Source organism: Pseudopipra pipra, chromosome Z (assembly GCF_036250125.1).
Source record: "Pseudopipra pipra isolate bDixPip1 chromosome Z, bDixPip1.hap1, whole genome shotgun sequence".
Taxonomy (NCBI): Eukaryota; Metazoa; Chordata; class Aves; order Passeriformes; family Pipridae; genus Pseudopipra; species Pseudopipra pipra.
Window position 1 is genome coordinate 39,484,320 of NC_087581.1, and position 27,979 is coordinate 39,512,298.

The 27,979-nt window shown below is 40.1% G+C and overlaps 1 protein-coding gene and 1 long non-coding RNA gene across 7 annotated transcripts in view; both read left to right on the forward strand.

Moving 5' to 3' along the window:
- XRCC4 (X-ray repair cross complementing 4) overlaps positions 1-21,540 on the forward strand; it is a 141,210-nt gene extending 119,670 nt beyond the window's left edge. For all 6 annotated transcript variants that reach the window (XM_064643266.1, XM_064643264.1, XM_064643267.1 and 3 more), the window contains one exon: positions 19,232-21,540. In XM_064643266.1, coding sequence (XP_064499336.1) covers positions 19,232-19,337 — 106 coding nt within the window. In that variant the 3' untranslated portion in view covers positions 19,338-21,540. The remainder of the gene's footprint in view (positions 1-19,231) is intronic.
- Positions 1,828-12,427, forward strand: LOC135407867 (uncharacterized). The gene is made up of 3 exons (XR_010427058.1): positions 1,828-3,535; positions 4,542-4,654; positions 5,069-12,427. It is a non-coding gene; the product is annotated as an uncharacterized LOC135407867 (long non-coding RNA).
- Positions 21,541-27,979: the final 6,439 nt, after the last annotated feature.

The window sequence follows — 27,979 nt, forward strand, 5'->3', positions numbered from 1 at the left end:
GCCACGGTTCTCATACAGACCAATGTATGTTGTCTAATGTATAATTTTTTAACTTTTCACTTCTTGTCCCATGTTTGGCTGTAAAACTACAGTCCTGTTAATTACAAAGAATCTATGTCTGTATTTTCTTTGTTTTGCCTTTTTGGGGGGAAATTAATGTTAGGGAGGGGAATTAGTTTTTTTAATTTTTTTTTCATATAAAATGTTAAGTGACCTGTGGCAGTTTCCAAAGTATTTCAGTGGATTCTCTGCTGTTTAAATTGAACTTTACATCATTTGTCACAGTGACACCTGCTGCCCTTGTAATAGTTAAGTGTATGTGACTACATAGAACACGCTTTTCAAAAAATGTATAACTCTACTGTAAAGATTTTATTCTGTGCTGAAACTTGGCATACAGGATTTTTGACTAGGAATAAATTATTCTTTAAAAGAAATGTGGTGGTGAGAAGTTGGTCATTCATAAGAGCTTAGTGTGCAGTAAAAGCAAATTGATTTTACTGACACATTTATCTGTTTATGCCTCCGTAACTTGGACTATGAGAATGAAATTGTGCATTTGTTCACTTTTTCTGCCTTTAAATCTCAAATCAAACTTCTGCTTAGGTCACTAGTGTAAATGGATCTGACTTTCTTTTCCTAGTACTCCTAAATATTTCTCTCTATCACAGACAATTTGATTAAAGATTGCTCAGCAAGGAGCCCAGCTGGTTTTCAGCCAGAGAAGAGGCATTCCTGGATGGAATCTTGGAAAATTCCTTTAAGGCTGTCCCAGTTTTGATGTCTTTTAAACCTGCTACTTGTGGAAACAGAAACAGGTGCTGTTCTTTCATGTTAGGATTGGCTTTTTTTGGTAAATATTTCCCCCATTACTGAAATACTTGGGAAGGTAATCACTGCTGATAAACATTTGTTTTATGTGACGTTTTCCCCTTTATAAAATGGCTGTGAGTTTTCCATCATCTTTGCTGGAATCACCCCGAGCATCTATTTGACAAAAATCCCTTGCAAACTAACCTTCCTGGTTTTGTAGTTGCATTTTACTAGGAATAGCAGTACAAATAAAAATTGCTTGTGCTTTTTTGGGGGGGTAATTGAGTGAATACAGGAAACTTTTTTTTCCAAAGCAGCATTGTGTTAGTTTATCTACTTGGTGCCAGAAAGCAAAATCTGAGGCAATTTTACCACACTGTAGTGCACGGAGGGTAACAGTCAATTAAAAGTGTTGTCTCAGTGGGCAGAAACTAAAGCAAGTTGAATTTGTACAGTCAAATTAACAGAGAGAAACTACAACAAAGTGTGCTGTACCCCTGAAATAAGCCATCTGTAGCTAGTAAAGTGTGGCGTTTGCATTTTGTTGATTCGCCTCAGGTTTCCCTTGTTTCTGCAAAGATTGTACTGAATTTATCCTGGTGTTTTGTCAATTATTTCAAGGGGATGCCTTTGTGGCTCAATGAGATGCTGAGCAGACTGGTGTTAACGATTATAAATAAAGTAATAATCGTGACAGTGATATTGCAGATCCTCCTGTGCTCCAGCTGCCTCTCAGGAGGTGAGATGTGCTCGAATGGGGAAAGGATGTGGGTTGAGGATCACCTGCAGGTTGGGTGGGACCTGGGAAGCTGGTCCCGTGGCTGCATCCTGGGGGCTGTGGGCAAAAGGCTGAAGGGATTGTCTCCAGCCTGCTTCTCATCCCTGAATGTGACTGGCATTAGTGTACAGCTTTGTCTTCATGGTAATTCAGTAACCAGCAGCAGCACCAGCGTTGGTGACTTTTTATCCAAAGTCTAGACATTTTTTATGAGGTTGGGGCTTCATTCTCACTTTTTTTTGGGGTCTTGTGGTCGCATTATGGGTGCTCTGGTTGTATGCTGCTCTGCCTAAACAATCCCCAAAATAAGCACTCTTTTTATCTGAAGCTGTGGTTTAGGAAGTAAAACACAGGTGTACCCACTTCCACCTGTGGAAGGGACCAGTGGGAACAGATCTGTCACTTAGGAGCTCGGCACCACCCAGTAGAGTTCAACAAATACAGGCTGTCACACAAAAACATTAGATGGTTGTTTAGAATGGCTTCCTTACAGTCTTTAAGAAGATTAAGTGCTGGCTTTTTTTCTTTGGTCTGAACTTTGTAGAGGGACACCAGAAAAAGAGAGAATGTGGTGAAAGGCCTCATAACATGACCCATAGTAAATAGGTTTATTGGAAAAAATACAGGTGAAAATGAAGATATGCCATCCCCATCCCTTTGGAGCAAGGCTTGTGGAATAGTTGTCGCAGAGCTTCCTGAGGCAAAAATTTGTAGACTTAAAAAAACCTCCTGGGCTGAGCAGTGGTGAGCCCTGGAGGGTGGTGGCTGTGATCCCAACCAAATAAAACATGTAAACACAGATTTAACCTTCGAATCCCTGGGTAATTCCACTGGCTTCTATGGTAAGTGATTTATTGGACCGAGACCAAGAATGCAGCACTTTTGGAAGAGTAACCCTTGCCAGCGTATTTAATGCCTGCTTTAACAAATTTTCTGGGTCAGTTTCTTCCCTTTGTGTGCCCAGTGCTCATCATCCCCTCGGGCCTGTGCTTTGTGCCATCAACCCACCAGCCACGAACCGAACCATGAGCCCCAAGGGCACCATGGGACATCACCTCCTCTGGTGGGAGGGGATGATGCACACCGTCATCTGCCATGTTCTGAAGGTGTTAAATTGTACAGAAATATATCCCACATCTTTGTGGAGCAGAGCATTTGAAATTATACACATTAAAGTCAAATACAGGAAACTCCAGATAGTGGAAATAGAGAGGGGTTTGTTTGTTTTGTTTTTTGAATGATTAATACCAAACATTATTTCATTCAGTACTGAAAATCCTCTGCACCAGCCATTGCTAGGTAGTCAATAATTCAGCAAGACAGTGTTTATACAGTGAAAGTTGGTGTAAAATACAATTTGCAAAGCTGCAAACTGGACTGAGCTTCTGTTTACATTAAATACATAAACAGCAGAGTGGTTTGGGCTGTATTTTGTGTGTGTCACACATACAGTGCATGATGCGGCTCTTGTGTGTACACAGCCCACACATAAATATTTCCCATTAATTTATTCAGTTAGGAAATCAAGTGCCCATGACCAAGGACAGTGCACAAAGTGTGTAATGTGAAGTTTATATGACGATGGCAATAATCATGTTTCCCATTGCAGATAAGGATACTTAATATTTATGTAGTGCTTTCCATTTTAAAAGCATTTTAAAAATAGTAATTAGCACAAGCCTATCAAGGGAAAAATAATTTGAGGCACAGATTCCTGTGAGTGAGAGAGGCCTTGGGAAAGCAGTAATGCCAGAAGAGACTTAAATGTAGTAAATGACAGCAAATTAGGCATGAATTTGGAATAGTGATTTGACAGCAATGAAGACTAATTCAATTTTAGTCTAATAAGCAGAGGTCTTCTGTCACTGAGGATGCTGAAATCTCGTTAGCAGAGGGATATTGACAGGTGGAGAGATGGAGAGAAGAGCAGCGTACATGGGAAAGGTATTTGGAGCCCAGATTTATAAGGGATGATTTTAGGTTAAGTACATACTGGTAGGCTAAAGGACAACAAAGGAAGCATTTGATAAGGCTTGAAGGGTATCAACACGGAGCAGAGGATGTAATATGAGGAACGGGATTAGAAAAGATGGCTTGAAATGAATATGAGCTTTTGGATAATATAGTAAGAAATTGTCAGTTATATTTATTGGTTTGCAGAATGGTATTTCCAGAGCAAAATGAAGCAGCATCTCTTGCTGAATTTAACAGTGTGCTGCAAAAATATTAGTAGTGAGGAAGAGTTCTTCTGGAGGAAATAGATTAGTTTGGCAAATTTCACAGAGCTTGTTTCTCTTCACAGTCCTTTGTAAGGTAAATACAGTATATTTACCTTACATCTAATACTATATTCTGGAAAACCAGTGTAAATATAGAAATTAATTAGTTTGTGCATACAAGAAGGCCAGTGCAGCTTTAGATCTGTTTTCAATAGATGTGCAAGAACTGAATTGTGGCAGATTTCTCTTTCAATTGTCAGGGCATCCTGCCTCCTTGTCATGCACCTTGTTTTCTTAGAAATTATTTCTACAGATAAAGTGCTTGTTCTCCATTGGCATTCTCCATATGTCATTTTCTCTATGTCTTTTGCAATCACACTAATGTTTTGGGATCAGCTGAGCTGAACAGAGTCTAAGTTGGGTTTTCATTAAGTTCAAATGACACTTATTTTGATGAATGACGTCTCCATCCACGTTAGGGAGTAGTTTCTGCTGAAATGGGCTGCTCTGATTGAAAAACTCATCTTTGGGCTGTGGAAAAGGAATCCTGCAGTGTTTCCAGTACATAATTAATGTGCATAGAGGATATGTGCTGTGTGGCTTTTCCAGTTTCAACCATAGCATTTCATAGCACGTGTGCATCTTTTGTAAGACAACACAGCTGAGTGTATTTTTTAAAGAAGTCTGCTTATTTCTTTATTTTTGAGCATTTTGTTTAATTAAATCTTTAGACTTCTACCCATATCCTCTGTGGAGTCAGATTTCCAGCTCTTGTGGAGTATGTAAGATGATGAGGGATCTGGAGCATCTCCCTGATGAGCAGAGACTGCAGGAGCTGGGCCTGGTAACTCTGGAGAGGAGAAGACTGAGAGGGGATCCCATCAATCCACACAAATATCCCCAAGGGGTGTCAGAGGATAGTCCCAGACTCTGTTCAGTGGTGCCCAGTGACAGGACAAGGAGCAAGGGCCATAAACCAAAATACCGGAAGTTCCCCCTCAGATGAGGCAGAACTTCTTTCCATGGAGGTGGCAGAACAGCTGCCCAGGGAAGTGTGGAGTGTCCCTGTCTGGAGACATCCCAGACCCACCTGGACGCATCCCTGTGTCACCTGCTCCAGGGAACCCTGCCTGGGCAGGGGGTTGGGTTGGGTGATCTCCAGAGGTCCCTTCCAACCCTAAATATCCTGGGATTCTGTGATTTATAGTTCTTTACAATATTAAACTGAGTACCTTTGCCTCTTTGAATCTTCCTACAGGCTCCTGCTACCAGGAGCCCTGCTTTCAGTAGGATTATGAATGAGATTCCATCCAAAGACCCTTTTTTTTTTTTATTTTATTCATTGCACATCCCAGCATGCAGAATTACTGGAAAAAAGCTTGACTTGAAACAAGTGCCATCAGAGAGGGCTTGGAAGTTTGAGACCTATTGGTGCAAGGGACCCCCCTGACAACAAACAAGAACATTAAAGTATTAGAAAAGAAGGAAAAGAGAGAATTTTTTGTCTGTCCGCTAAGGAAAAAACAAACAAACAAACAAACAAAAAATCCAACCAAAAACCCAACAACAACAGAAAAAAACCCCAAAACAATGAAAAAACCCACCAAAAAAAATCACTGGAAAGGAAACAACCCAACTACATTGCTGCTGAGGCATAATCTGTTGTAATTGTCCTCAGAACAGGTCTTTTTCCATACCTTCCCCCGGTTATGGGAGTAGGAACCTTGCTTGGTGAGATGCTTGAAGGCAAAGCCATGTCAGACTTCCCAGGGGATGCTGTTTTACAGCTGTGATTTGATGTTGCCTAAGTTTCTCCTAGAGCTTTAACTTTGCTGGAAAGCACCCAAAGATTCTTTCCTTTCTGAAGCTCCTTCTGTGAAAGCTGTGGCTAGTGGCGGGAGGAAAATTCCATAAATTCATCCGTTGTGGCGTTGCCTGTGCCAACACGAATGCAAGTGTGTGCTTTTTCTGCTTCCAGTGGTTTTAACAATGCACCAACACGATGCAGTGTGGAAAATAACAATGAAAACCAAGTGCTGTTTGCATTGCTATGTGTGCATTGTGCTGCCTGGATCCCCCTGGCTAATTTATTGCCTCCATGTTTCACTCTCGAGGTTAAACTAAGTCATTATCTTTTGAATGAGGAGGTTTTCTTTCATCTTAAGGTGTTATTTCTCCTCTAATGCCTATGGCTAAATGCACAAGAAATTTGATGGTGGGTTTGACATAACAGTGAATTCTTTTACAGTGGTTTGACAGTCCCTAACAGATTTTATAGCAGTTTTCATTCATTTAATTGTAAAATTCATTACAAATACCTTTCATTATGTAGAAAATAAATGCTATGTGATTGATTTCCAAAGTTTTAAGGCTTTATGGACAGAAGTTAATTTTTCAAAGCTTTTCCTGGTCTTTTCCAACACCCTAAAGAAAATGCTTTGTCTTATTACTTGGCTGATTTCCCTGAAATGTTGAGCTGTGGGATGAGACTTTGTTTAAACAGCTCCAGACCCTGCACTGTGTTAATGTGGATGATTTTGGGAGGAGCAAACTGTGTTCCAGTAAAAACACAGCAATAAAATTTGCAACCTACGACTTCCGTTTGATTAACCGGATTCTTTGGGATTTGGTTTCCAGCATCGCAGATTGGGTCAGTAATTGATAGTTCATTGTGCTGCCATGTAATTCATGGGGGGGTTTGTAGTTTGGGGTTTTTTTTTTTTTTTAGAAAACCACAGCACAGGCATGACTGTCTCCTGGCCAGGGAGAGAGGACCGATTAGGCAACAGGAACTTGGATCACTGAACTGCTTCTTCATGATGGGCTCTCACACTCTTGGCAGGCCCTGGATTTGGAGGAGTTTGTAATCCTGGCTCAGCTGTTTGTGTGCTGTAATGTGGAAAATAGCATCCAAGGGGAGGTAAAAGTAGGAAAAGTCAGGGGTGGAGAGCTGTCAGTGGACAGGAGAGCCTGAATTACTCTCTGAAATGCATCAATTAAAACAATCAAATATATCAATATATCAAATATATCAAATCAAATAATCAATAATCAAATATAACTATCATGATACCTTTATGGAAAATTAATGCTAATTAACCCAACTGAGCTCAAAGTGCAGCCTGTCTTTATTTCAGTGATCTCGTCAATTAAAAATACGTGTTGCTTGCCATGTCATCAGTACAATGCGACATCGTTTGCTGCTCTGTGGAAATAGTTACATCTTTAAAATGAGGGGGTGGGGGGTTGTGCATGAAATCTGCCACAGTGTTAAAGTATTATTCCATAAGCAAAGAAATAGTTTATGGTTCAAACTAAACCTGGTAAGTACCAACTTGCAGTTACTCAACATTAACCGTGTTAGTGAGTGTCGTTTTCCAAAATCAATTCTGTCATTTTGGATTATTTTCTGTGCGCTGTATATCAAGGGTGTTTGTCTTGACAGAAAGCAAGATACACTCCTCTCTGTCCTAAATTATGTGTTTAAGATGAAAAATAGAATGTAAGGATGAATTGCTGTGATGAAACATACGCAAAGTTATTTTTATGTGTCTTTTATTGAGGTAACCGTAGTTCTGCTGGAAATTTCCATTTAACTTGAAGCCATGGCTGTCCAGATCTCAGGACTTGCTCCAATTCATTAAATACTTCTTTGACATCCAAGACATGTTTGATTTGGTTTTTTTTAGATTCTTCTACTAAGTTTCTAGTAGCACAGAAATACAAGCCTGAGTGATAAATGTACTTGAACAACCAGACTTAAGTAAAAGATTGTCTCAAAAAATGCTCTTTATTCACCTTGTGGTTATTGGTTTAATATTTACCTCTAGACTGTTTTTAGTGTATTCACTCAGAAATACCAGTTTAGCTTTGTGACAGGAACTGAAGAATCTGGGAATAAACACTGTCCTGTCCCAGCAGCAAACAGAACAACTCATCTGTTCCCCTCCCACAAAGCTCTTCAAAAACAAATTTACGTTGGTGCTTACTATCTATATATTTTGTCTGGCAAACATATAAATTCAACATCTGTCTTTCCGTCATGTATTAGACAGTCCCCAAAAACCAGTCATATATATCTGGTGTATTTTAAATGGAAATTTTAGTGGCTTTGTTCTGTGTTGGAGAGGACACTTTTAAAAGCTTGGATACACAGGAGAGTATAATCTGCATTTCAGGTGCAGTGTGTTGCAGTATTCATTAATATTAGGTGTCAGACAGTGCTGGACAGTGCCACATACTATTCTAATTCGTAAGCCTTTTTTCATGTCTCCTCCCTAAACTCTGAAATTAAAATTTGAGAGAGACCTCATGACTTTCTGAGAATGTATGTGGTTTAGTCTCGGAAATAGTCACGCCTAAGAAAGACCAGAGCACCACTGGTGACAGGAACATTGCACAACAAATTTCAGGAAGAGCAGTGAAGGTTGCTAAGCATTTTATCTGTTGTGAGTAGGAAAAACACTGTATGTGGATGAGTGTAATTAGGTCACTGGTTTGTGTACCCAAAGCCCTAGTTTCCCAATGTTTCTTAGAATTAACATGGACGTATATTTAATGTATATCTTTGATTTGGCTGAAAAACATAGCTGAGCAATTCCTAACTGCCTACACATAGTTATATTTATATACATGGCTTCATAGACATAGATTATTCCAAGAGGATAGGCAAGGACATATCCTCCTGAAATTTGCTCAATAGCCTCCAATTTCAGATACAGTGAGATTGCCAGGCTCTGAGATACACCTTTGATGCTGCAGAGCTCCCTGAGTATCTGTCACATAAGGGACAAGTTCAGGAGGCCTGTGGACCACAGGTATTTCCTTGGATTTCTTATGGAGGTTGGATATTGCAGGATGCAAACGAGTGCTTGGAGCCAGAGGCTGCAAGAATGACTGGGCAGCCACTTAGCAAACTGCCTTCAAGATGTGTTGGAAAAATCTGTTTCCAAATCTCTCTTTTAAGGTTGTTTTATTTCTCCCTTAAATGACAGGGTTGGAATTTGGCCTTGCAAAATAGTTGTTAATGCAAAGTGCTTTACTTATTGTGCTTTTTTTGCAACAACAACTTTACCAGGATTCTTATCTGTGTGGTTTTTCTCAGTGGTAACAACTCTGGGATAACAGATTGTGGAAGGGGGGGAAAAAAGTGTTCCTGAGAAGGAAGGAGTGGTAGAGACCACCGGTGATGTCTCTGCCCTGCCCAGCTGAGGAGAGGGGTGATGGAGTAGCTTTTGTGGGCACTGGGGTCAGCCACCACAACATGCTTATTCCACACTGGACTTTTCATTTAATTTTATCCCCTCCACCCCCAACCCTTACCCTAACTCTAGCCCCACCCCCGGCCAAAGATTATCTTAAACTTCCCATAGCACAAAGAAGCACTGTGAACACATTAACCCAGCAAACCCTTTAGTGCCTCTGGAACTCCCTTCTCCATTACAGGGGTTTATGTTTGGAAATACATCATCCACTTGAGGTTCTGCTGGAGTTGCAGTATACATAACCTTTTTAAAAACTGCTCCTGGCCACCAAATGCTTTCACCCAAGTGTTTCTCTCCCTCACCCAGCTTTGTAACACTTCAGTTTTTGATCATTCTACAGGCATTTAATCATCATGAAGACATTTTTAACAGCACAGTGGTTCATCAACTTCAAGCTGTGTGGAGGCCAATCAGCTCTGGTGAGGCAGGACAGTGCCTGTGAGGGAATTTGAATTGTCTGGGGTTTTTTGCTTTAAAGAGAAGTGTCTTTGGGCTCAGCATTCTCTCTATCAATTTAATTCTGGCTATTCATCTTGTATTGATCTGAACTGCTCACCAGAGACAGTTGAACTGGAGTTTTTGTCTTTTCAGGCAACGATTGAAAGAAAAAAAAACCCCACCTTTGAATTAAGCATCATCTGCAAGAAGAGTTTTCTAGGAATGTCTGGTTTTATTACACTCCTGTTGTCTAATTTGTGATTGTTGACACGTAATAAGCACACAGAAGTGCTGAAGATGAATGACTCAATATGATAAATCAGTAACTTCCCTTCCTCTGGCCCTGCCTCTGAGGCTTCATTCCTTTTTTTGATCCAAACTTCAAAAGAATTTGGATTTTTGTATTATCTCATTTTTAATCTCACTCTGCAAAAGGGGGATGGCTGTTTTTATCCTCTCTGGTTTTTCAAAGCAGTAACAGAGAAATCTTACAAGAGGTATTTCCTTTCATGATTTTCTGCTGTTTAAAGACTAGAGGAGGACTGGGTGGTTCTGATAAACCTCCAGTCTACTTCCAAACCTTCTGAATCTGCTTATTTTTGTAGTTCCAGGAATAGATCTAGGGTGCTTACAGGAAGAAAAACAACATCTTACTATATAAATTCTGTCTGGGAACATGTATGTTTCTTACTGCTCTGGTTTTGTAGCAGCTTTAGCAATCAAATAAGAGGCTTTTTTTCCCCTTATATCTTGTCTTTCAACTCTTTCTTCTGCCTTTTGAGCTATTGCTGTTGAGCAATATGAAGAGTCAGTTAAATGTCCTTATCTGGGGATGCAAAGCTTTTGTGACACTGTCTGTGTGTAGCATCAGCATCAGTGCTTCCTTTGCAAGCAGCTGTAGGGAAAACTTCAGGCAAAATATGTTCTGCTGATAAATGTCAGTATTCAGGCTAAATCTGTTGACTCATTTTGTAGTATTTTATTATTTCCTCCTCAATGCAACGTGTCCGCAGCCTAGAAAATGAGGAACAATTGATAAATTTTAGATGAACGCTCTTCTAGATCTTTGAAATTTTTCCTGACTCCCACCCCGTCAAGGGTCTCAGGGCCCTGTAGAATCCCAGAAAATAAGTGGCTTACGTGTGTGTAATATCCTTTTGGCTAGTAATATCCAATTTATTATTTAAATTTATAATTTTATTGGTGGTTTATGTGGTGTTTCGGTGTTCTGCAGTTAAATGGTCTGTTTGCTTGGTCTCACTGCATTCTCAGCAGAAAACAGCCTGCAGTCTTTTTCTTCTGCAACAAAGAAAGGGTAGACTCCAAAGAATTATGTTAAGCTCAAAACTTGACAGTTTGACAGTCTCAAACCCTCACTGTAATTGCTTTCATTGGTTCCCACCACGTTTAGAAGGAGTTTCTATTACTGTTGCCTGAATATTGTATTGCAATTAGCAATACCAAAGATGAAAACAGAAAATGGATTCCTCTTCTGGAAAGAAAAAAATTGAGACATCAGGTGAAGAAGTGTACTTGAAAAATGTGCATTACTCTTTTAATGTTTCCCAGTACTATAGGGTGGATAAAACCTGGTGGTTTTCCATGAAATGGACTTGTTGTCAATAACTCAAGATGCAGGTGTAATTCAGTTTTCAGTGGTACACCTGGGTTGTTTTACTCAGGCAGCATCTCTTTTACATGTACACCATGAAAATTCTACTCTGATTGACATCTGCCTTCTCCTAATAAAGTCCCAGTAGCCCACCTGTGTGGTGTTCCCTTTTCTCTTAATGCATCTGTAAGATTAAAAATACAGCACTGCTCTTAAACTCACAAGAAGGCAGACTGTCTCAATTTGTCAGCGGTGCAGCACCAGGACAATTTCTAGGCCTCTCTGTGTATTAAAATTTTATGATGTTTGTGGCTTGAATGCTTCTTTGAGCCAGACCAGTATGAGAAAACTTGAGTGAAGGTACTTCAGGTTTGTACTAATAGATCACAGCTGAAGGTGAAGTCTGGCTTGGGCTGTGGAATTGAGACAGCTGGCTGGTGGCCATTCTGGGTGCACCTCCTTTCCGGCCTTAGGGAAATCATCTCAGCTGGGATGTGACTGGTGCTGGTTTGGCAGCAGTTAAGCCCATGACCTTCATCACCATAATGCTGGAGAGATCTGTGTGTGCATGAGTGAGGTGAGCCTGTCCCTTGCTCCTGGTACAGCTTGTATGCAAACTGCTCTGAAATCTCTGAAATTTAAGGGCTGAAGACTCTTTCTGTGAATTTGACTATTTGTGGAAATAAAAAGTAAAGGGGCTCATTAGGAAGAAAACTCCACTTTATATAAAAATTTTCACAAGAAAACCATGCAGGGACAGTCCTATCCTTTTGGTTAGTGAGGGGTTTGTTGTTTGTTTAAGGATGATACAACTTTTCTTAAAAATCTTGTATTGTAGACTCCTTTGCATCATTTACCCAACAAGAAATGACTTGGGTATTTGGTCTGCTGTTAAATGCTCCTGGTAAAGTACTTACTGCAGACCCTGAGAGCTCGAATGGATGGAGACCTGTTGAAGTTTTGGAGGAGAAAAACTGGCTTTTGAAGCTTCCTCAGCAGGCTATCTTATAGCAATTGCATCAGAAGCTGCAGATATTTCTGTTTCTTGTAATAGTAGAAGATATATTTTGAGAGTGGCTTCTTTACTCCACAAAACAGATGTTTTGATAGGTGGGCTCTCAAAGGGAGGATTGTTAAAGCATCTTAAACCACATATCTGGAGTGAAAAAAGGTATTACTAGTGAGTTAGGAAGTCTTCTCAGCTCATATTCATTTACTTTATGCACCCCAAAGTCTACCTGTACCTATTTTTCCATTTTTCCTTGTGTTTTCAATGGACTGGATATGCTGTGTCCTCTTCTGGTTTTTTGGTGGATATGCTGTGTCCTCTTCTGGTTTTTTGGTGGTTTGTGTTTTTTGTTGTTGTGGTTTTGGTTTTGTTTTTTTGTTTTGGTTTGGGTTTTTTGTTTTGGTTTTGGTTTTTGTTTGTTTGTTGGTTTTTGTTGGTTTTTGTTTTGTTTTGTTTTGTTTTCCCCTGGTTTTGGTATTGCTGTTTGAATAGGTTTCAGCTCTCAGGCATCACTGAAGGCAGAGGTTTCATCTTAAATGTCAAAGGTTTGTTCTTAATTCAGAAAAATACAAATTAATTCAGATCTGCAGCTGCGGAGGGGTCAGGAGGAACATAAGGAGGAGTTGAATGGGAGTTAGGAGCAGAAAGGAAAGTGGCATTCTCAGTGCTAAAACAATTTTAAATTCAATAGAGACCTACTGGGGGGGGGGGAGGGGAAACTTGTTATACTTTGTCTGCTCTGCCTTAGTTTGTAAATTAAATCCTGCTCACAGTTTATTCAAGTCACTGCTCCCAGATTTATTAAGAACTCACCGCTGCTCTATCTCTCCGAGTGCATTTTGCCATTAGAAAACATATACCTAAGTGATATCCACATGCTCTACTGACCCAAAGTGGTTTTCTGCAATAAGCTGATTAAAGTGAATGATTCCACTGAACAGATCTGTGGATAATAGGTAATCTGGGCAGAAATAGGGTCCTGGTTGTGCCTAGGTGTACATGTACAAACTACTCAGCAGGGAAAAAGAATGTGCTTAATTCACTTGCAGTTTTTAAAAGATCATTTTTTGGGTTATGTCCATGGATTCTCCTACATCCATCTGAGAAAAGGATGTTTTTAGCTATAGCTTGTAATTTAAAAAAGATATCAGAGCACCCTAGTCTAGTACCGAGGGAACCTTTCATCATATGAACGCTGAACTAATCCATTTTTCTTTCAGAATAATTTAAATGTTAATAATTTGGGAAGTGGGGGGTTTCACTGTGTAGCAGCAAATGCAAAGGATGGATCCCAGAGAGCTGAAGGCTGAGCCTGTAGTACAGGTAGCTTTGCAAGCACAGACTTAAACTTTTAACTAAATACTTTAACTCTGTTTTTCTCCAGTTAAATGCTCTTGCTTTTGTGATTGGTTTCAACCTGATTTTCAGTTGTAGCTGCCATGGGCAGTCATCAGATTTTGAGGTGGAAAACCCCTCCCTCCACAATCCATTGCTGCAACAGCCATCTTAGCCTTTTCTGCCCTTGGAGGCAGCACAAGGACTCACATTTCCTGTGTGATAAACAAGTCCAGGAGTTTTTATTGGCCCCCTTAGGTCTCTGGGCATTGTTTGTGATCCCCTTGAGCGGACAGGAAAGGGTCAGGGAGACCAAGCAGCTCCAGGATTTGGCAGTGTGGAACAGGTTTGTAACACAGTTTAGCTGGTGCTGGTGTTGCATAAATGTGTATGTGATAATGGCCGTGAGAAATGTCTCCTCACATTTGTCAATAAATGTGCAATGCACTGGATTTATGAAAGACCTTGACAAAATTCTTAAACAAACCTAGTTTTTGCTTTACTCTGTACTTTTATAGCTATGATTAGGAGATTTGTGATTTTTTTCCACAGTGAAGGCAATGGTGTTAGTCTGTTAGTAGAAATGCATGTGGTCTAGTTTATTTAAGCAGGAAGGAGTTTAAGTGGAAATGAGCCACAGAAATGTGTGCCACTGCTCTAAAACAAACATGGTTTTGACTCTTCCTCATAGGTGACATCTATTATTACATTTTTAAGTAGATCTTTGTTAGTAAGCATCTGCAAACACGTTCAATCAGATGGAAATATCTAGGACTATATTTATATTACTAAACCACAATGTTCTTCTTAAATAAGGACATGCCCCAATGCCAACTGAAGTTAATTGGGAACTTGCAAGTGAAAGGATACAAGTCCCTAAAAAAGCTCCTGTTTTGTAGGACTAAATAAATAGAGTTAATGACTAGTAGTGTTGTGAGCTGATCTAGAGTGGTTATTGGAAGTTATATCAAATATTAAAAGATATATCGTTTAGAGATACATGAGAGTCTTCTCAATGTAGCAGGTTTGTTTGTGAGTTTGCTCTTGCTGCAATCAGTGTGTCCATTTATGTGATGTTTGAGGGACTCCAAGCCCACTTTCCTCCTTCAGAAGGTCTCCAAGGATACATAAAGAAAAAGACAACTTGTACAAGTATAAAACAAAATCATCCCCAATTGATGGTGTCTGGTTCTAGAACATGAAGAGTGTCGCTTGCAGGAGCTGAAGACAGTGTTTAGCAATGTTCCTGGTTTTTGGAGTTTTTACTTAAGTTGTGTTGATTGAGAGGATTCCAGACTTGTCCTACTGTGCAGGGGTGGTGATGGATGCAGGTGCAGTTGCAGATTGGCCTCCAGCCAGCTGAGGAATCTTATGAAGGAACATTGATTCCCTGGTTGAGTACTAAATTTGTGGTTTCTGCATTGAAAATACTCTTCATTAACTGTCTAATTGAACGAGATTATTATTGTTATTGTTGTTATTATTGTTATTATTATTATTAGTGGTGGTGGTGGTGGTTTTATCTGTCTGGTGCCCTTAACTGAGACTAGACTGTTTGCTCAGTACACTGAGCACAGGAAAATGCCATGTGTGGACACCTCAGGAATCATTCTCTTCAGCTATTTCTTGAGTATTTTTCTCTAGTTTCTGTGAGTTTGTTTTGGGGCCAGGTGTAGGTAGGGCTCCGACGATCTCTGACACCACCATTCTCTTCAGACAATTAAAATTGGCAGAAAAGAAGTTCAGTTTCTTTACTAACTGAGGCAAAAGTCCCTCAGCTGTAATTTCAGGTCATGAAGCTGATTGTATCCAATAAGTTCTTCAAGACTTGCTGGGGTTTACATTTTGCAGAATCCTTTAGAAGTATGTGGGCTTGTTTTCATATCATTTCTAGGAATAAATGCCAGCCTAGACTACATTGGCAAGCGGAATACTCTTAATACTGCCAAAAAGTAACACATTTTAATTTCTTTTTCCATTCTAAATTGAATTAAAAAGAAAAATACCTCCGTAATTTATCTTATAGTCATTGTAGCATATTTGTGTAGGGGAATACCATCATATTTTTAATCACGTGTAGCTTCCATTTAGTCTACTTACACTTTTAGTATTCCACCTTAAAGAGCTCTGTCTTCATATGGTGTTCTCAATGCATCTAAAAGGCTATTCCCCTCTTCCATTATCCATTTCTTTTTCTTTTTATGGTTAACTTTCCTCTTTTTGCCCAGTCAGAATGTCTCCCTCTAGCACTGGGAGCACCACGGGATCCTGGTTATTCAAGGCCAAGATTTTGCCTATGGCCATGAGCTTTAGTTTCTGTTTGAGATGCCTCAAAATCTTAAGGTTAATGCTGTAATGACCATGAATTCTCTGTCTATAAGCTGCTGCTGTCACCTATTCTTATAACACTATATCAGATTATATCCTCTGTTATTATAAAGCCTTCATTAAGATAAATGTCAAAATGACAAAAGTGAACCATTAAACCAAGATAAGGTAAGATGTACATGCTGAGAAATTCAGCCTTTTCCTAAACCACTGGTGGCAACTGAGATCTCCCCTCTTAGAAAAATACCAGCTTATGGTTGGAACTGATTATTTTACTTAATTAAAAAAATGAGGAAAATAATGCAATGATTGAAGGGCACAGGAATGCCTCCTAGATTACTCAAGTTTCTTGGAAAGTCTTTATATCTATGTTAATTTACAAGGGTATTTCTTTTTCCAAATCCTGAGGGAGTTGCTCAAGGACAAAAATTAGAGTAGAATCATAACCACAACATGTGGAGCTGGCTCTACAAGAATAGAAAAGTGCAGGAATCCTTCATCTTTCCAGAAAAAAAGTGTTTATTTGTGTAGCTGCTCTGCAAAGCCACCACCTTGCATGGCTTCGAGTTCCTGTGTTGTAAGGCACCAGAGTGTTTCATGTCTTCTGTTCCTTGCAGCTCTTACTCAGCTGTGGAAAGAAATATCAAGTCATGTAACCACTTTCTTCCAATTCTTGGGCCAGGATCTCATCTGGTGTAAGTCAGCAGAGCTCCGCAGACATTATTAGTGCTCCAGTGATTCACACCAGCTGTGCATCTAGTCCTCTGTCTCATTTTATGAACTAAATGTCAGGAAATATGAAATGATCTCTTATAGTCAGCAGTTCTCCAGATGTGTTAATGGATTTTAAGTTTACCAAAAAGGTAAGACTTCAAAAAGAGATCCAGCAAAATAAACTTTCAAGAAGAATAGCTTGCTTACAGCCTTTTTGGCAAGAGAGGGCTATACAACTCGTGGCAATTTGAAGAAATTAACTCAGTTATGCATCAGGGTATGGTAACACAGCCTCACCGAGAATCTAAGATTCAAAATAACTTCACAGCACAAAGCAAGCTGTTGCCACTCAGTGAGTAATTGCCATGCAAGTAGGAATCACCAAGTCTTAAAACCAAAAATTTTCTTGTGATCTTTGTGTGAAGAGCCTAATGCTTCCACTCTGGTAATGCAGTTGGGTTTATTCACAGGCCTGGTGTTACAGCTTTTGGAGATTAAATGAGGACCATGTTGTTACAAGGACACAGAAGCTTAATAGTTCTCACTGTGTGATGTTGAAACTCAGCGATGACTTGGCTTATGGGTGTGATCTCAAATATAGTGTTGAAAACAGTTATTTTAGCCAATGAGAAGGAAATGCTCGTTGACATTGCATAAGCACCATGAGGTTTACCTGTCCAAATCTAAAAATACTTGAATAGGTGTAATGTCATAGTCAACAAATGTGGGGTCTCAGAAGTCTTTTATTCCTAAATGCTTTAATGATATATGAGCATATGCTCCAAAAACCAAAAAAAGATCCCATACCTCAAATATCCCTTGGCGGTACAGAGGTCTTCACAGCCTAATTTATTTGCTAATGAGACCTTTCAGAATTAATTAAAATGATTAGTGTGTGGCTCCACACTGTGTGATTTACATATGTTGTTCTCACTGGAGACTTGATGCTTTGGATAGACCCAGAAAAGTAAAAGAACAACATGCCTTCAATGCTCCATTGAGTGAACTCTAATGTAACTCTTTGTTGGGGTGTGCTGCCTATATATTTTTTTAAAATTAGGGCAGAAATAAGTTGATTTCTGGCAATCAGAACAGCGTGGAGTGCTCTGAGGATCCAGTTCTGGCAGGTCTGTTTCACAGTTAATCCCAGTGACTTTTGGTGAGACAGACATTTGTCTAGATCTCACTGCATACCAAAAAAGAGAATAAACAATGTTTGGACACAAATTACTCAGGCCTGAAGATGAACATTTTGGAAGAGTCCTGATAGAAAGCCAGTTAGACTTTCAGGTAAAGTAATTATCATAATCCGAATATACCAACACATTGAATTTAGAGGGGTTTGCAGAACTGGGGTGGTGGATTGAGTGATGAGGAAACCCCTATGAATACTCGAGACCACTTGGGAAGTGACAGCATCCAGGACTCAGCATTTACTGGGGTTTTGCTGATTCCTCAGGAGCACAAGGGGAACAAAATGAAATTCATTCCCCAGATCCACAGCAGGAAGGTCCATAATGAGAGCTCTGACCCTCCAAGGGGTCAAGGAACTGGAAGTATGAGAGGCTGTGAGTCATGTGAGGCAGTGCCTGGTGACTTAAGAAGCTCACTGCATCTTGAAATCACAGTGTTTCATAGAGACTTCTGCTACCTGGAGATTTCTAGGGATGAGGTTTGGAAAATTTGGCTCTGAATCAGTTTGAAACCAAATTTAAAAACTTGCTGAATTTCACTTGCTGTGTTGGCTCTGCAGCGTGGAGTGGTTGAAGGCAAAATAAATGCTTGAATCAGTCTGAAGATTAAGATTGTATTTGTGAGCCCTCACAGGGAAACCCTTACTTGAGAGTAAGAGCAACACTCTCCACCACCTCTGTCCAGTCCTTTCCATCCTGGTGGCTGACATGTTGGCCTTGGGAATGTATGACTTTTTCACCTATTATCAGGATTGCACCAGTGGAATATTCCTGGTCATGAAGCCATCGACCCTTATGAAACTCCAGCCAGCAATACTCCAAAACCTGCAGTACAAGCATGTCAGGTCTGATTCCTGCTTCCTACCCCAATTCCCTGCAGCAAAGGACTGAGGCAAGATTGGGAGATCATGTCTTACTTTGAATGCAAGGAGTGATGCTGACCTGGAATGTCTTGTCACTGAAAACACATATGCCTGTGATTCATAATTCTCTAAGCTCACAGAAGTAAAGTTTTCTGTGCAGGATTCATATTTTTTGTATATTCAGCCTATACATATAAGATTAATATAATAAAATTAATACAGGGATCAGAAGCTGTTGCAAATGCCACCATTTTTGGAAACACAGGATACCTCACCTTCCCAGGCATAAGGGCAGAGCCTTACTGGAATGGTGTCCTGGAGAGACAGGAGAAATAGGGCACATGGGCTCTTGGCATGTTTTCAGCATCTTTCCTGTCCTCCCTCGCTCTCACTGTGGAAACTCAGGGTGAAATTCTCAGGGTCTTAAAAAAAAAAAATTGTGATGACATAGTTGAAGCTGTGACATTTGTAAGCTGAATTTCATCTGTTTTGCCACTGCCGTCTCTGCAAGTGATTGGGTCTTTCAAAAACCACTTTTCTCTTAAATGCAAACTTAACAAAAAGCTCAGAATTCACTGTGAAGGGTTACTTTGGCAAAGTATATGTTGGAATTATTTATATCTTTATCCAAATCTGTTTCATATCCCTTTGCTTTACATTTCCAGACCTGACCTGGGCTCACAGAAGACATCTGGCCAGCATTCTATGGATTGGAACCTGGAAACACTGAAGAACACTTGTGAGCCAGAGGACCTCTTCGACGACATGTAGCCACACGTGAGCTGAGAGACAGAGATTGGTGCTTCTACCAGAGATAAGCTGTAAAACTAAAGGCTTTCTTTGTAGAGTAGAGCCAAGATCTGTGCTCTGAGGTGGTTTCCAGTGGCACACCCCTCTAAACCCTCTTGCATTGCACTTGTCCCCATTCTTCGCTATGAGTTTGTAGACCCTGATAGACCTGATTTGTGATGGTCTTAAAAATGAGTTTATCCCCTGTGTAGACTTTTTATCAAGTGTATATGGGAAGCGAGAGCACCACTGAGGTGTTTTTTGCATCCTTACAGTCAGTGGCTGCTGACTGTGTTCAGGTTTTCCAGATGTCCTCAGAGAATGTCCGACTTTAAGCTATTGCTGTACTTAACCTTACATGCCACGCCTTTCTTAGCTCAGCCTAAACATGATCCAGAAAAATCATCTTCAGCTTTGTTCGAGATGCAGGTTTAGAATAGTCTCTTCTGATTCAAAGCATCCAAAGAAATACCTTTTTATTCAAAGGTTCTCTGCAGCATTAATGCCTTATAAGGTTTTCTTGCTCTTGGAAGTAAAGTGCTTCTAAAGTAGATATTGACTCTATTTTAAGCTTCCGTAGAAACCCATAGCATTTAAAAAGATTGTCATTTTTGATACTTCAGCATTTTCCTTAAGGTGGTTTCTAAAAAGAAATAAATAAAATGCATTCTAAAAGGACATCAATTTTGTTCTTATTTGCTTAGACACTATGAGTAAAGACAGAGTTAGCAAAATGTGTTAATGCATGAAGGCAGTCTTTAAAGTCTTCTGTGCTCTGTGGCTTGCAAAGGTCTGTGGTAAAACACCTACGTGGTGTTTCTGAAATGGCCACTTATTTAGGCTCTGATTCTGCCAAAATTCTATCCTATAATTTATTAAAAGCACCCATGTCAGTATTTGCAGCATCATGGACTCTTATAGGAGCACAGGGGTCTGGGAATATTACATTTAAGCATTCCTCCCTGGAAAAATGGTCGCAGCATTTTAAATTCACGAAGGGCTTTGGGACAGTGTTATAAATCACACAGTAAAAATAAGAATGGCTAAAATATTTTGCTTGCTAAAAAGGCTTTGTGCCTGAGAAGTGGCAAGGCCACAAAAGCCCTATTCATATACCCATTCAAAATCTTCCAGTGCTGATCTGACAGTGCTTTCAGCAAAAGCTCGTGTATGGTTCCAGTTTTGGAGTGAATATGTTCCATGACTTAACCCGAAGTGGAAGAGCTTGGTTTAATTGTGCCTGCAGCAGAAAATGAAGGTAAATGAAGCTGAACATCTGACAAAACTCTGCTTTCAGGACACTGTTGGTTTCTAGTGGCAAAATGTTGTTGTACAAATAGGAAATGTTACACGCCATGGGCAGATGTAATAAAGTCTGTCAGAGTGTTTATTATTTTCTCTTTTTTTTCTTCTTTTTTGAGATTTATAGAGTCATTTGAACAGAAAATTACGTGGTGGGTGTTATACACCTTGGGCTGTGTGAGCACAGGTGTGTTGTCTGGTGAGGGCAGTCGTGGTACAGAGCCAGTTTCCGATCAGCTGAGACTGGTTTTATTCACAGGGACACCTTCCCTCCCCTGGAAATCTACACACAATATGTTGATGTGTCCTAGTTAGAACAGCTGGGACCAGTTCATCACTGTTTGGGTGTAACCCAAAACTGTGTATTCTATAGCCTTCCATGCCGTTTTCCAGAAATTGTTATCAATAGACTATTTGCACCCTCTGCCCAGAGCAGCCTGACTCCTCAGGCTACAAACTAGGTGTTAAGAGGCCTGCGAGATGGGAGGGTGCTCTTGTCCTCACACCCATTGTGGAACTCCCTGCCCTGAGGGAAGTACTGGGCATTCCTGCCTAAACTGGAGAATATATAATCTTGGAGTCTTGGAACTTTTTTTAACCACTCATGGGAAGGAATACTGCAGATCACCGCTCTCAACCAGACTGCAGCCACCACTCTCGACCGGACTGCAATCACCACTCTTGACCAGACTGCAACAGCACTCCCACCAACAGGTTTTCCCCTCTCCTTTTACTTTGAACTCAGGGAGCCCAAAGAACACCACTTTGTTCATGCCCCAGGGTGCTGGGTTATACATTTGGGTTTTGTGGGTTAAAAGCAATTGTTTGTCTGTATAATTGTACTTATTGTATTATTTTATTAAATTGTTATTCTGATTTATAATCTCTCTTTTGAGTTGGGTTCATTTCCCCTGCTGGTTTACCTTTAAACCAGCACACAGTGTCCACAGCCTTATGGGAAGTGTCAGTGAAATCCTCCCTTCTGAAGATTTATGTGAGAAGCTGTTGGTTTTCTGAAGATAAAGTTTCCATTTTCCAATTGGCTTTGAAAAAGAATGACCCACCAGTCTTAAAACCAGTTTAGACTCTGTGTATGTCTTTTATCATGTGAGAGCAATGTTGCCAAAGCTGCAGAAAATCAGTGAAAATTCATCATGATGTGCATTTGTCTCCTTTATCCTCAACCACATTCATCCCAGTGCATGGAAATAGACCCCGTGGTCCCATTGACCAGGTAAATCCATTTCAAACTAACCTGTGATGTCTGGGAAGGGAACTCAGTTGCTTCTCCCCCACTCAAAATATTTCAGTGATGACAAAAGACAAAATAGAGAAACATGCCCACAAATGGGTTTTTGAAGGCAGGAAATTAACCAAAGTTAGGAAACACAGATCAAATTTCAGAGATCCTTTATTAATACTTCTCTTTGATATTACTCTGCAAATGATTTCCCAGGTAATTTTTCTTTTCATCACTTTAAACTGTACTTCTGGGGAAGATGAAACATGTAGTTGTTTTACAGGAAGAAAAACATATCTTTCAATAAAGGTTTGGACTCATCCAGATTTTTATACCTTCTTAGACATAATGTACATTCTAATTTATTATTAGAAGTCTGGGTTTATCCAATGAATCTTGAAAAGCAAAGCTTAAAAATATTTATTTTCAAGACAGCAAAAAGAAGGTTCTGAACCAAAAAACCTCCCTCTTTTCTTAAGGAAATGCTCTATAAAGTGTTGCCTTTGGGATGATAGCATTATTTTGATTTTGAGATCATGTTTTGACAATCTATATCACTATTTTAACCTTCTCACTATTATTCCCAAAAGCAAACACTCCTGTCTATGTGTGTATTGGATATATTGTTCTTCCTCACTTTGTACCTGTAACATATTGTTATTGTGTGTATAAATGTCTTTCTCTGGAAATATTTAGTATAGTCTAGCTGGCTTTGACAGCTTCTGCACTTTGATTTAGAAGCCTGGAGGTGCTTGAGGGTAGAAAAAGCCTTCACACATGGGAATTCACATGCTGCTATATGTTTAAGGCAAAACTTCTTCCGGTTTTGTGGGTAAAATAAAATGTGGGAATAGTGAAGTAAGGAAAGGAAGGAAAACAAGGTAATAAAAACATGTCCAGGCTGCTTATAGGCTGAAGATGATATATTTGAACATCTTCTGAGCAGTTCTAGTAGAGAAAAATGTCCAGGAGCTGGTTATTCTGCTGGAAGAGAAGCAGCTGGGAGAGGGTTTTCATCAACCATCAGTCTTCTCATCATTTTTCTTCCAAATATTTTTCTTCTCTCATTAAATCTTTTTCCTAATAATTTCCTTTTGGTGATCTGTCATCCTCTGTATAATTTTTTTATCTGCAGTATAATGTTGGTCAACACCTGAATTTTCATCCTTCTCTGACCATTAAATGATTTCCCTGCTATTATAATTACAGTCCAAAATCAATTTCATTCATAAGATTCATCAGTACTAATCTGCTAGTGCTAGGAAAATGAAACGCTCTGAATTTTTAAAACCAACATTACTGAAAAATGGTCTTTAGCTTTTTGCCTCTCCTGAGATTTAAACCAATGAGTCCTCCTAGAACAGTTCCTACTTAGGAAACAAACAGATTAAACCATTTTAATATTTAAGCTGTCCTTATTATCTTCTTCCCCCACACAGAGCTGTTGTTTATTTAATGGAGTCTCAGAGGAATATTTGATGGGAAAATTTATGTCCAGACATAGACATCCACTCCAGTACTTTCTGAAGGGCATGAAGGTACATATTTAATTATCTGGCTTTATGCAACTACTGTTGTTGTAGGTAATAGTCATCAATACAGCATGTAGTACCTATGTTGCTCTGAGTAAATATATAACGTCATATTGTCCTTCTTTTCCTGCTTAATTAATTATCATTTGGAATGTGTGCATCTCATTTCTAGTGCATTGACTGAGAGACCAGAGTTAAGCCCGGGATTTAATCAGTTTAATCACCTACCGCAATTTTCTCATGTAGCTTCTGCTTTTTTTTCTGAGATGTTACAAGATGCTCTTTGGCTTTCAAGGTGGTTGAAGGATGATTTTTAAAAATTGATTTTGATTTTAACCAAAAGCCAGAGTTCTGAACAGAAAAGGCTGGAGATCGGTCTGTCCTCCAGACTCAATTGCATATAAAATATGAAAAGGTAGTAAAATACATTTACAGGACTTCTGTACCCTCGAGAGCAGTGAAGTAGTTCACCTCAAATTTACAAAGACACTTGGGAGAGCTTTTATGTCAGAAAGAAATGAGGACCCAGAGAAGTGAAGAAATACTTATATTAAATAGTCATTCAAAATGTATCAAATGTGAAATACTGTGCCCAAGCTTTTGACTTCGTGCTGTATTAGGAAAGCAAGTATCAGCAATGCTCTCTGGTAGCATTTCCATGCCCTCACAAGGGCAGTAGAACCCTGATATTGAATAACCAAGGTTCAGAACTGAAGGAAATAATGTCTTCCACAGCTATACTTCTCCTGAAATTGTCTCTCTGCAATTGATGGAGGGAAGGGCCAGTGTCCTGCTCCCTGCTCCCTGTGTCTGTGTGTGTTTTAGTTTTATGACTCCATCCTTCTCTCCACAGAGCCAAAACCAGAAGAGATGGGAAGTGAAATCTGCCACCTAGAGAAGCTGCACTAATAAATATCTATGAAAATAAGAGTGTATTCCCAAGAACGAAAGAGCAATTGAGACATTTAACATAAACATCCATAATAAATTAATCAGAGCTGATTTATGATGAGGGATGTTTTATGCTGCAAAGATGTGGAGGAGGTGAAATAATTTCTGCCCAGCACTTGGCCCTGCCTCATTCCCCCTCATGCATGCCTTTGGAAGATGTGACAAACCTCCTCATGACAAATCCCAGGAATATTGTATCTTCCCCTTTGACTTCAGCCAGGCTGAGCAGCCAAACTGGATGATGATTTATTCAACCGCTCAATATTGATCTTCTCTAAGACCAAAATAAGCTGTTGTTTTGCAATCTTTTTGTTTTGTTTTTCTTTTTAATCTTGATTTTGCTTTCAGTTTTGTAAGGAGGAACAAGCAATTTTCTCCAAGTGCTGTAAGGACGTTCCCTCTTGCTGTCACCAGTTTCAATGGTAGGTTCAGCTGCCTTCAGATCAGGTTTTTGCATCTTCCAGCAGGTGTATTTGCTTAATTAAGCATAACCAGAGGTGTGTGTGGGCATATGTTCCTCCTGAAGAGCAGGAAAACCTGCACCTTTCACTATGAAACTTGCAGACTTGCTTGAGACTCCTGCAGGGAGGGACGTCTCTGAAGTTAAACTCCCAAAGTTAGGCAGCCCAGACAAGAGTTTGATGCATGAAAACCACTGGCACTTCCCAAGACAATGAGATGTGGGAGGGTGACCTTGTTTGGTTTCATCACTCCAGTTCAATTAAACTCAAGAAATTAAACTTAACCAGCACGAGAAGATACACAAGGTTTCTCAATAGCTTCTTCATATCCTCTCCCTTCTCCTTAGCACATAACTGACTTGAAGGAAATTTTAAAAATCAGTTTGAAGTGGAGGCAGGCACATTCTGGGCAGCTTTTACTGCCTTATAGTGATTTGTATTTCACAGCTGGGGGGGGGGCATCTCGGCAGGGCTGGCCTGAGCCCCTTTGTTCCCTCATGGCTTGTGATTGTAACACACTTGCCCTCCCTCTCACCAGGGCTGAGTTGCCAAATAAGAAGTTACTCCACACCCAGCCCTGTGATTACAATTTCAATAGAAAATTGTCTCAAAATCCGTTTGAGAGCCTCAAAAATGTCTCAATAAATTCTACTGACAGTGGTATGTTTATTTGCCTGGCTAGATTTTTGCTTTAGCCCCTTTCGTAATGAATTGCTTTCCATTGTGGCACAAAATTACTTGACAAGAGTTTTGCTGGGGCTGTGTAAGTGAAGCCTTCACCTCACTGTAGTCAGCTGTAAACCTTGTGCGGACTTCAGGAGAGCAAGGGTGTGACTTACGTGCTTTCTAAAGGAAAACAGTACTTTTAAAGTACATAAAAATGGCTAAGGTGGAAGAGTAGGAGAAAAACAGAGGCATTTCAGAGACAGGAGGGCTCTGATGTTTAGGTTGATGTATGAAAAGGTATCTCCCTTGCTGTGCTCTGGAGGAATGGGGTAAGCCTTGAAAAACAGGGGATTGACATATTAATTTATAGAACAAAAGAGCCCAGGCTGGAGCCTGTGGTACCACCAGCGGCCCCAGTCCTTTTCTCTGGGCAGAACTCCCCCAGCTCCCTCAGCTGCTCCTGGTGCTCCAGACCCTTCCCCAGCTCCATTCCATTCCCTTTCCTAGACATGCTCCAGCCCCTCAATGTGTCTCGTGCCTGAGGGGCCCAGACCTGGACACAGCGCTGGAGCTGCCTCAGCAGTGCCCAGTACAGGGACAATCCCTGCCCTGGCCCTGCTGGACTCACTGTTCTGGACACTGCCCTGTTCCCTGTGCCAGCCCATTGCTGGATCTGTGGGGAAGGTGGTTGCTGTGCAGTTGCTTTTTTGTTGTCTCCATCGAAATACCAGACCCCACAGCTGAGGGAGGAGGATTGGTCATGGTGCCTTGTTTCCTGTTCATATCTCACATGATTTCATTAGAATTATGAATATGTTGTGAAATGAAAATAAATATAATTTGTGCTTATCCGGTGTAAAACCAGCTTAGTCATGCTGAGATAGGGGCTGTCTGCATCTGTTAATTACACCCTGACAGGCATCAGCTTGAGACTTAGGAGACATCATGGGATTTTCTGAGATCTCTTGATATAAACTTTTTTCCCTAAAGTGCAGGAACAAGAGCCAAAAGAACTTTTGGGGTTTTTTTGTTCTTAAAGACATCACTGCGTTGGGTCCATCAGTCAAGGTGTGAGTTACACCTAACGAGGGCATTGGTTTCTTTGTCAGATAAGTCACAGAACCTCACACAATCCAAAGTCCTCATCTAGAGGGGAATTTTCATTGCAGAGACTCTGGAAAATAACGCTATCCTTTACTGCTTAAGCATCTCCTTTTCTGTTTTGAATTTAAAAATGCTATAGAGAGTCCAACAAGTAAGTCTCTTACCTTCTGTAAGGGACAAATATGGGAGAGGAGTTGCTGAGCCCAAGCCAAATGCTGGATATCTAAAGCCCAGAGAGAGAACAGATGTTTTACCACCTGCACGCTCTTTTCTACCAGAAAATAATTCAGATTTGGATGTTCTTCACTGGATGAGTTTTTATTTCTTTTTTTCAAAGCTGACTTACCATCTCCTTATGCTTAAAGTGTAAGCAGAGGGGGTAGGGGGAAAAGATATTAGTATTATAACCTGAGTTTGCACAGTGCTTACAGGAAAATGTTAAAATGAAGTTTCTGTCTCTGGGGGTTAATAATGTATGGTTAGTGTAGGGTTGTTATGAAAAGAACATAGTTAACAGTGAGAGCATGTGGCCAAATAAAAGAAGGAATCTAGCCCTTCGAAGATGCTCTTCCCCTAGATTGGGAAAGGCAAAGCTGACTGGAGCATACATGCTGTGAGTTGCTTGTTTTCCTCACAAAATATAAGGATATTGCTTCAATGGTGGTGGGGTTTTTTGTGAATATTTCAACCGTAGTGGAGAGTCTTTAGGGAGAGACCTGACAGAAGTCCAAACACTGCAACACAAATTCACTGATCACAAAAGGTGTAAGGAACAACTTAGACTTCGATGAGATCCAGTGAATTTGCCTGCCCGGGGGGGTAGGAGGTGATGGAAATTGTTCCTGGAGGACTCTTCTCCATGTGCTGGTGGATCAGAGTTCCAGAGAGTAGCAGGAAAGACAGCACAAAGAGCCTGGATAATGGGATGTGTGAAATTAACTCAGATACCATTTGTAACGTGGTAGATTCGAGTTAATAAACAGAATTTATTTTACTTATCACTGACTTGCAGAATGATCTGGGTTGAAAGGGACTTTAGAGACCACCTGGTCCAACCCCTTGCCATGAACACCTTCCTGTAACTCCATGACAGCCCATCCTCTGCCATGGGCAGCACAGACACGGCACTGCAGAATACATTCATTTCTAAACAACTAGAAGAGAGTTTACTTTACTGACAGATAAAGATAAACAGGAGGAGGCAGCTGTGAAAAGAATTCCATTGACCACTGACCTGAAAACATGTAGCTTTCCATAAAATAAACACAAACTAAGTAAAAGTGAATAGTTAGATTCTTCAGAAATACTTCCTACAGAACCAAGGCAATTATTTTTAGAGGGTGGTGCGAAGGGGATATGTGGAATGGG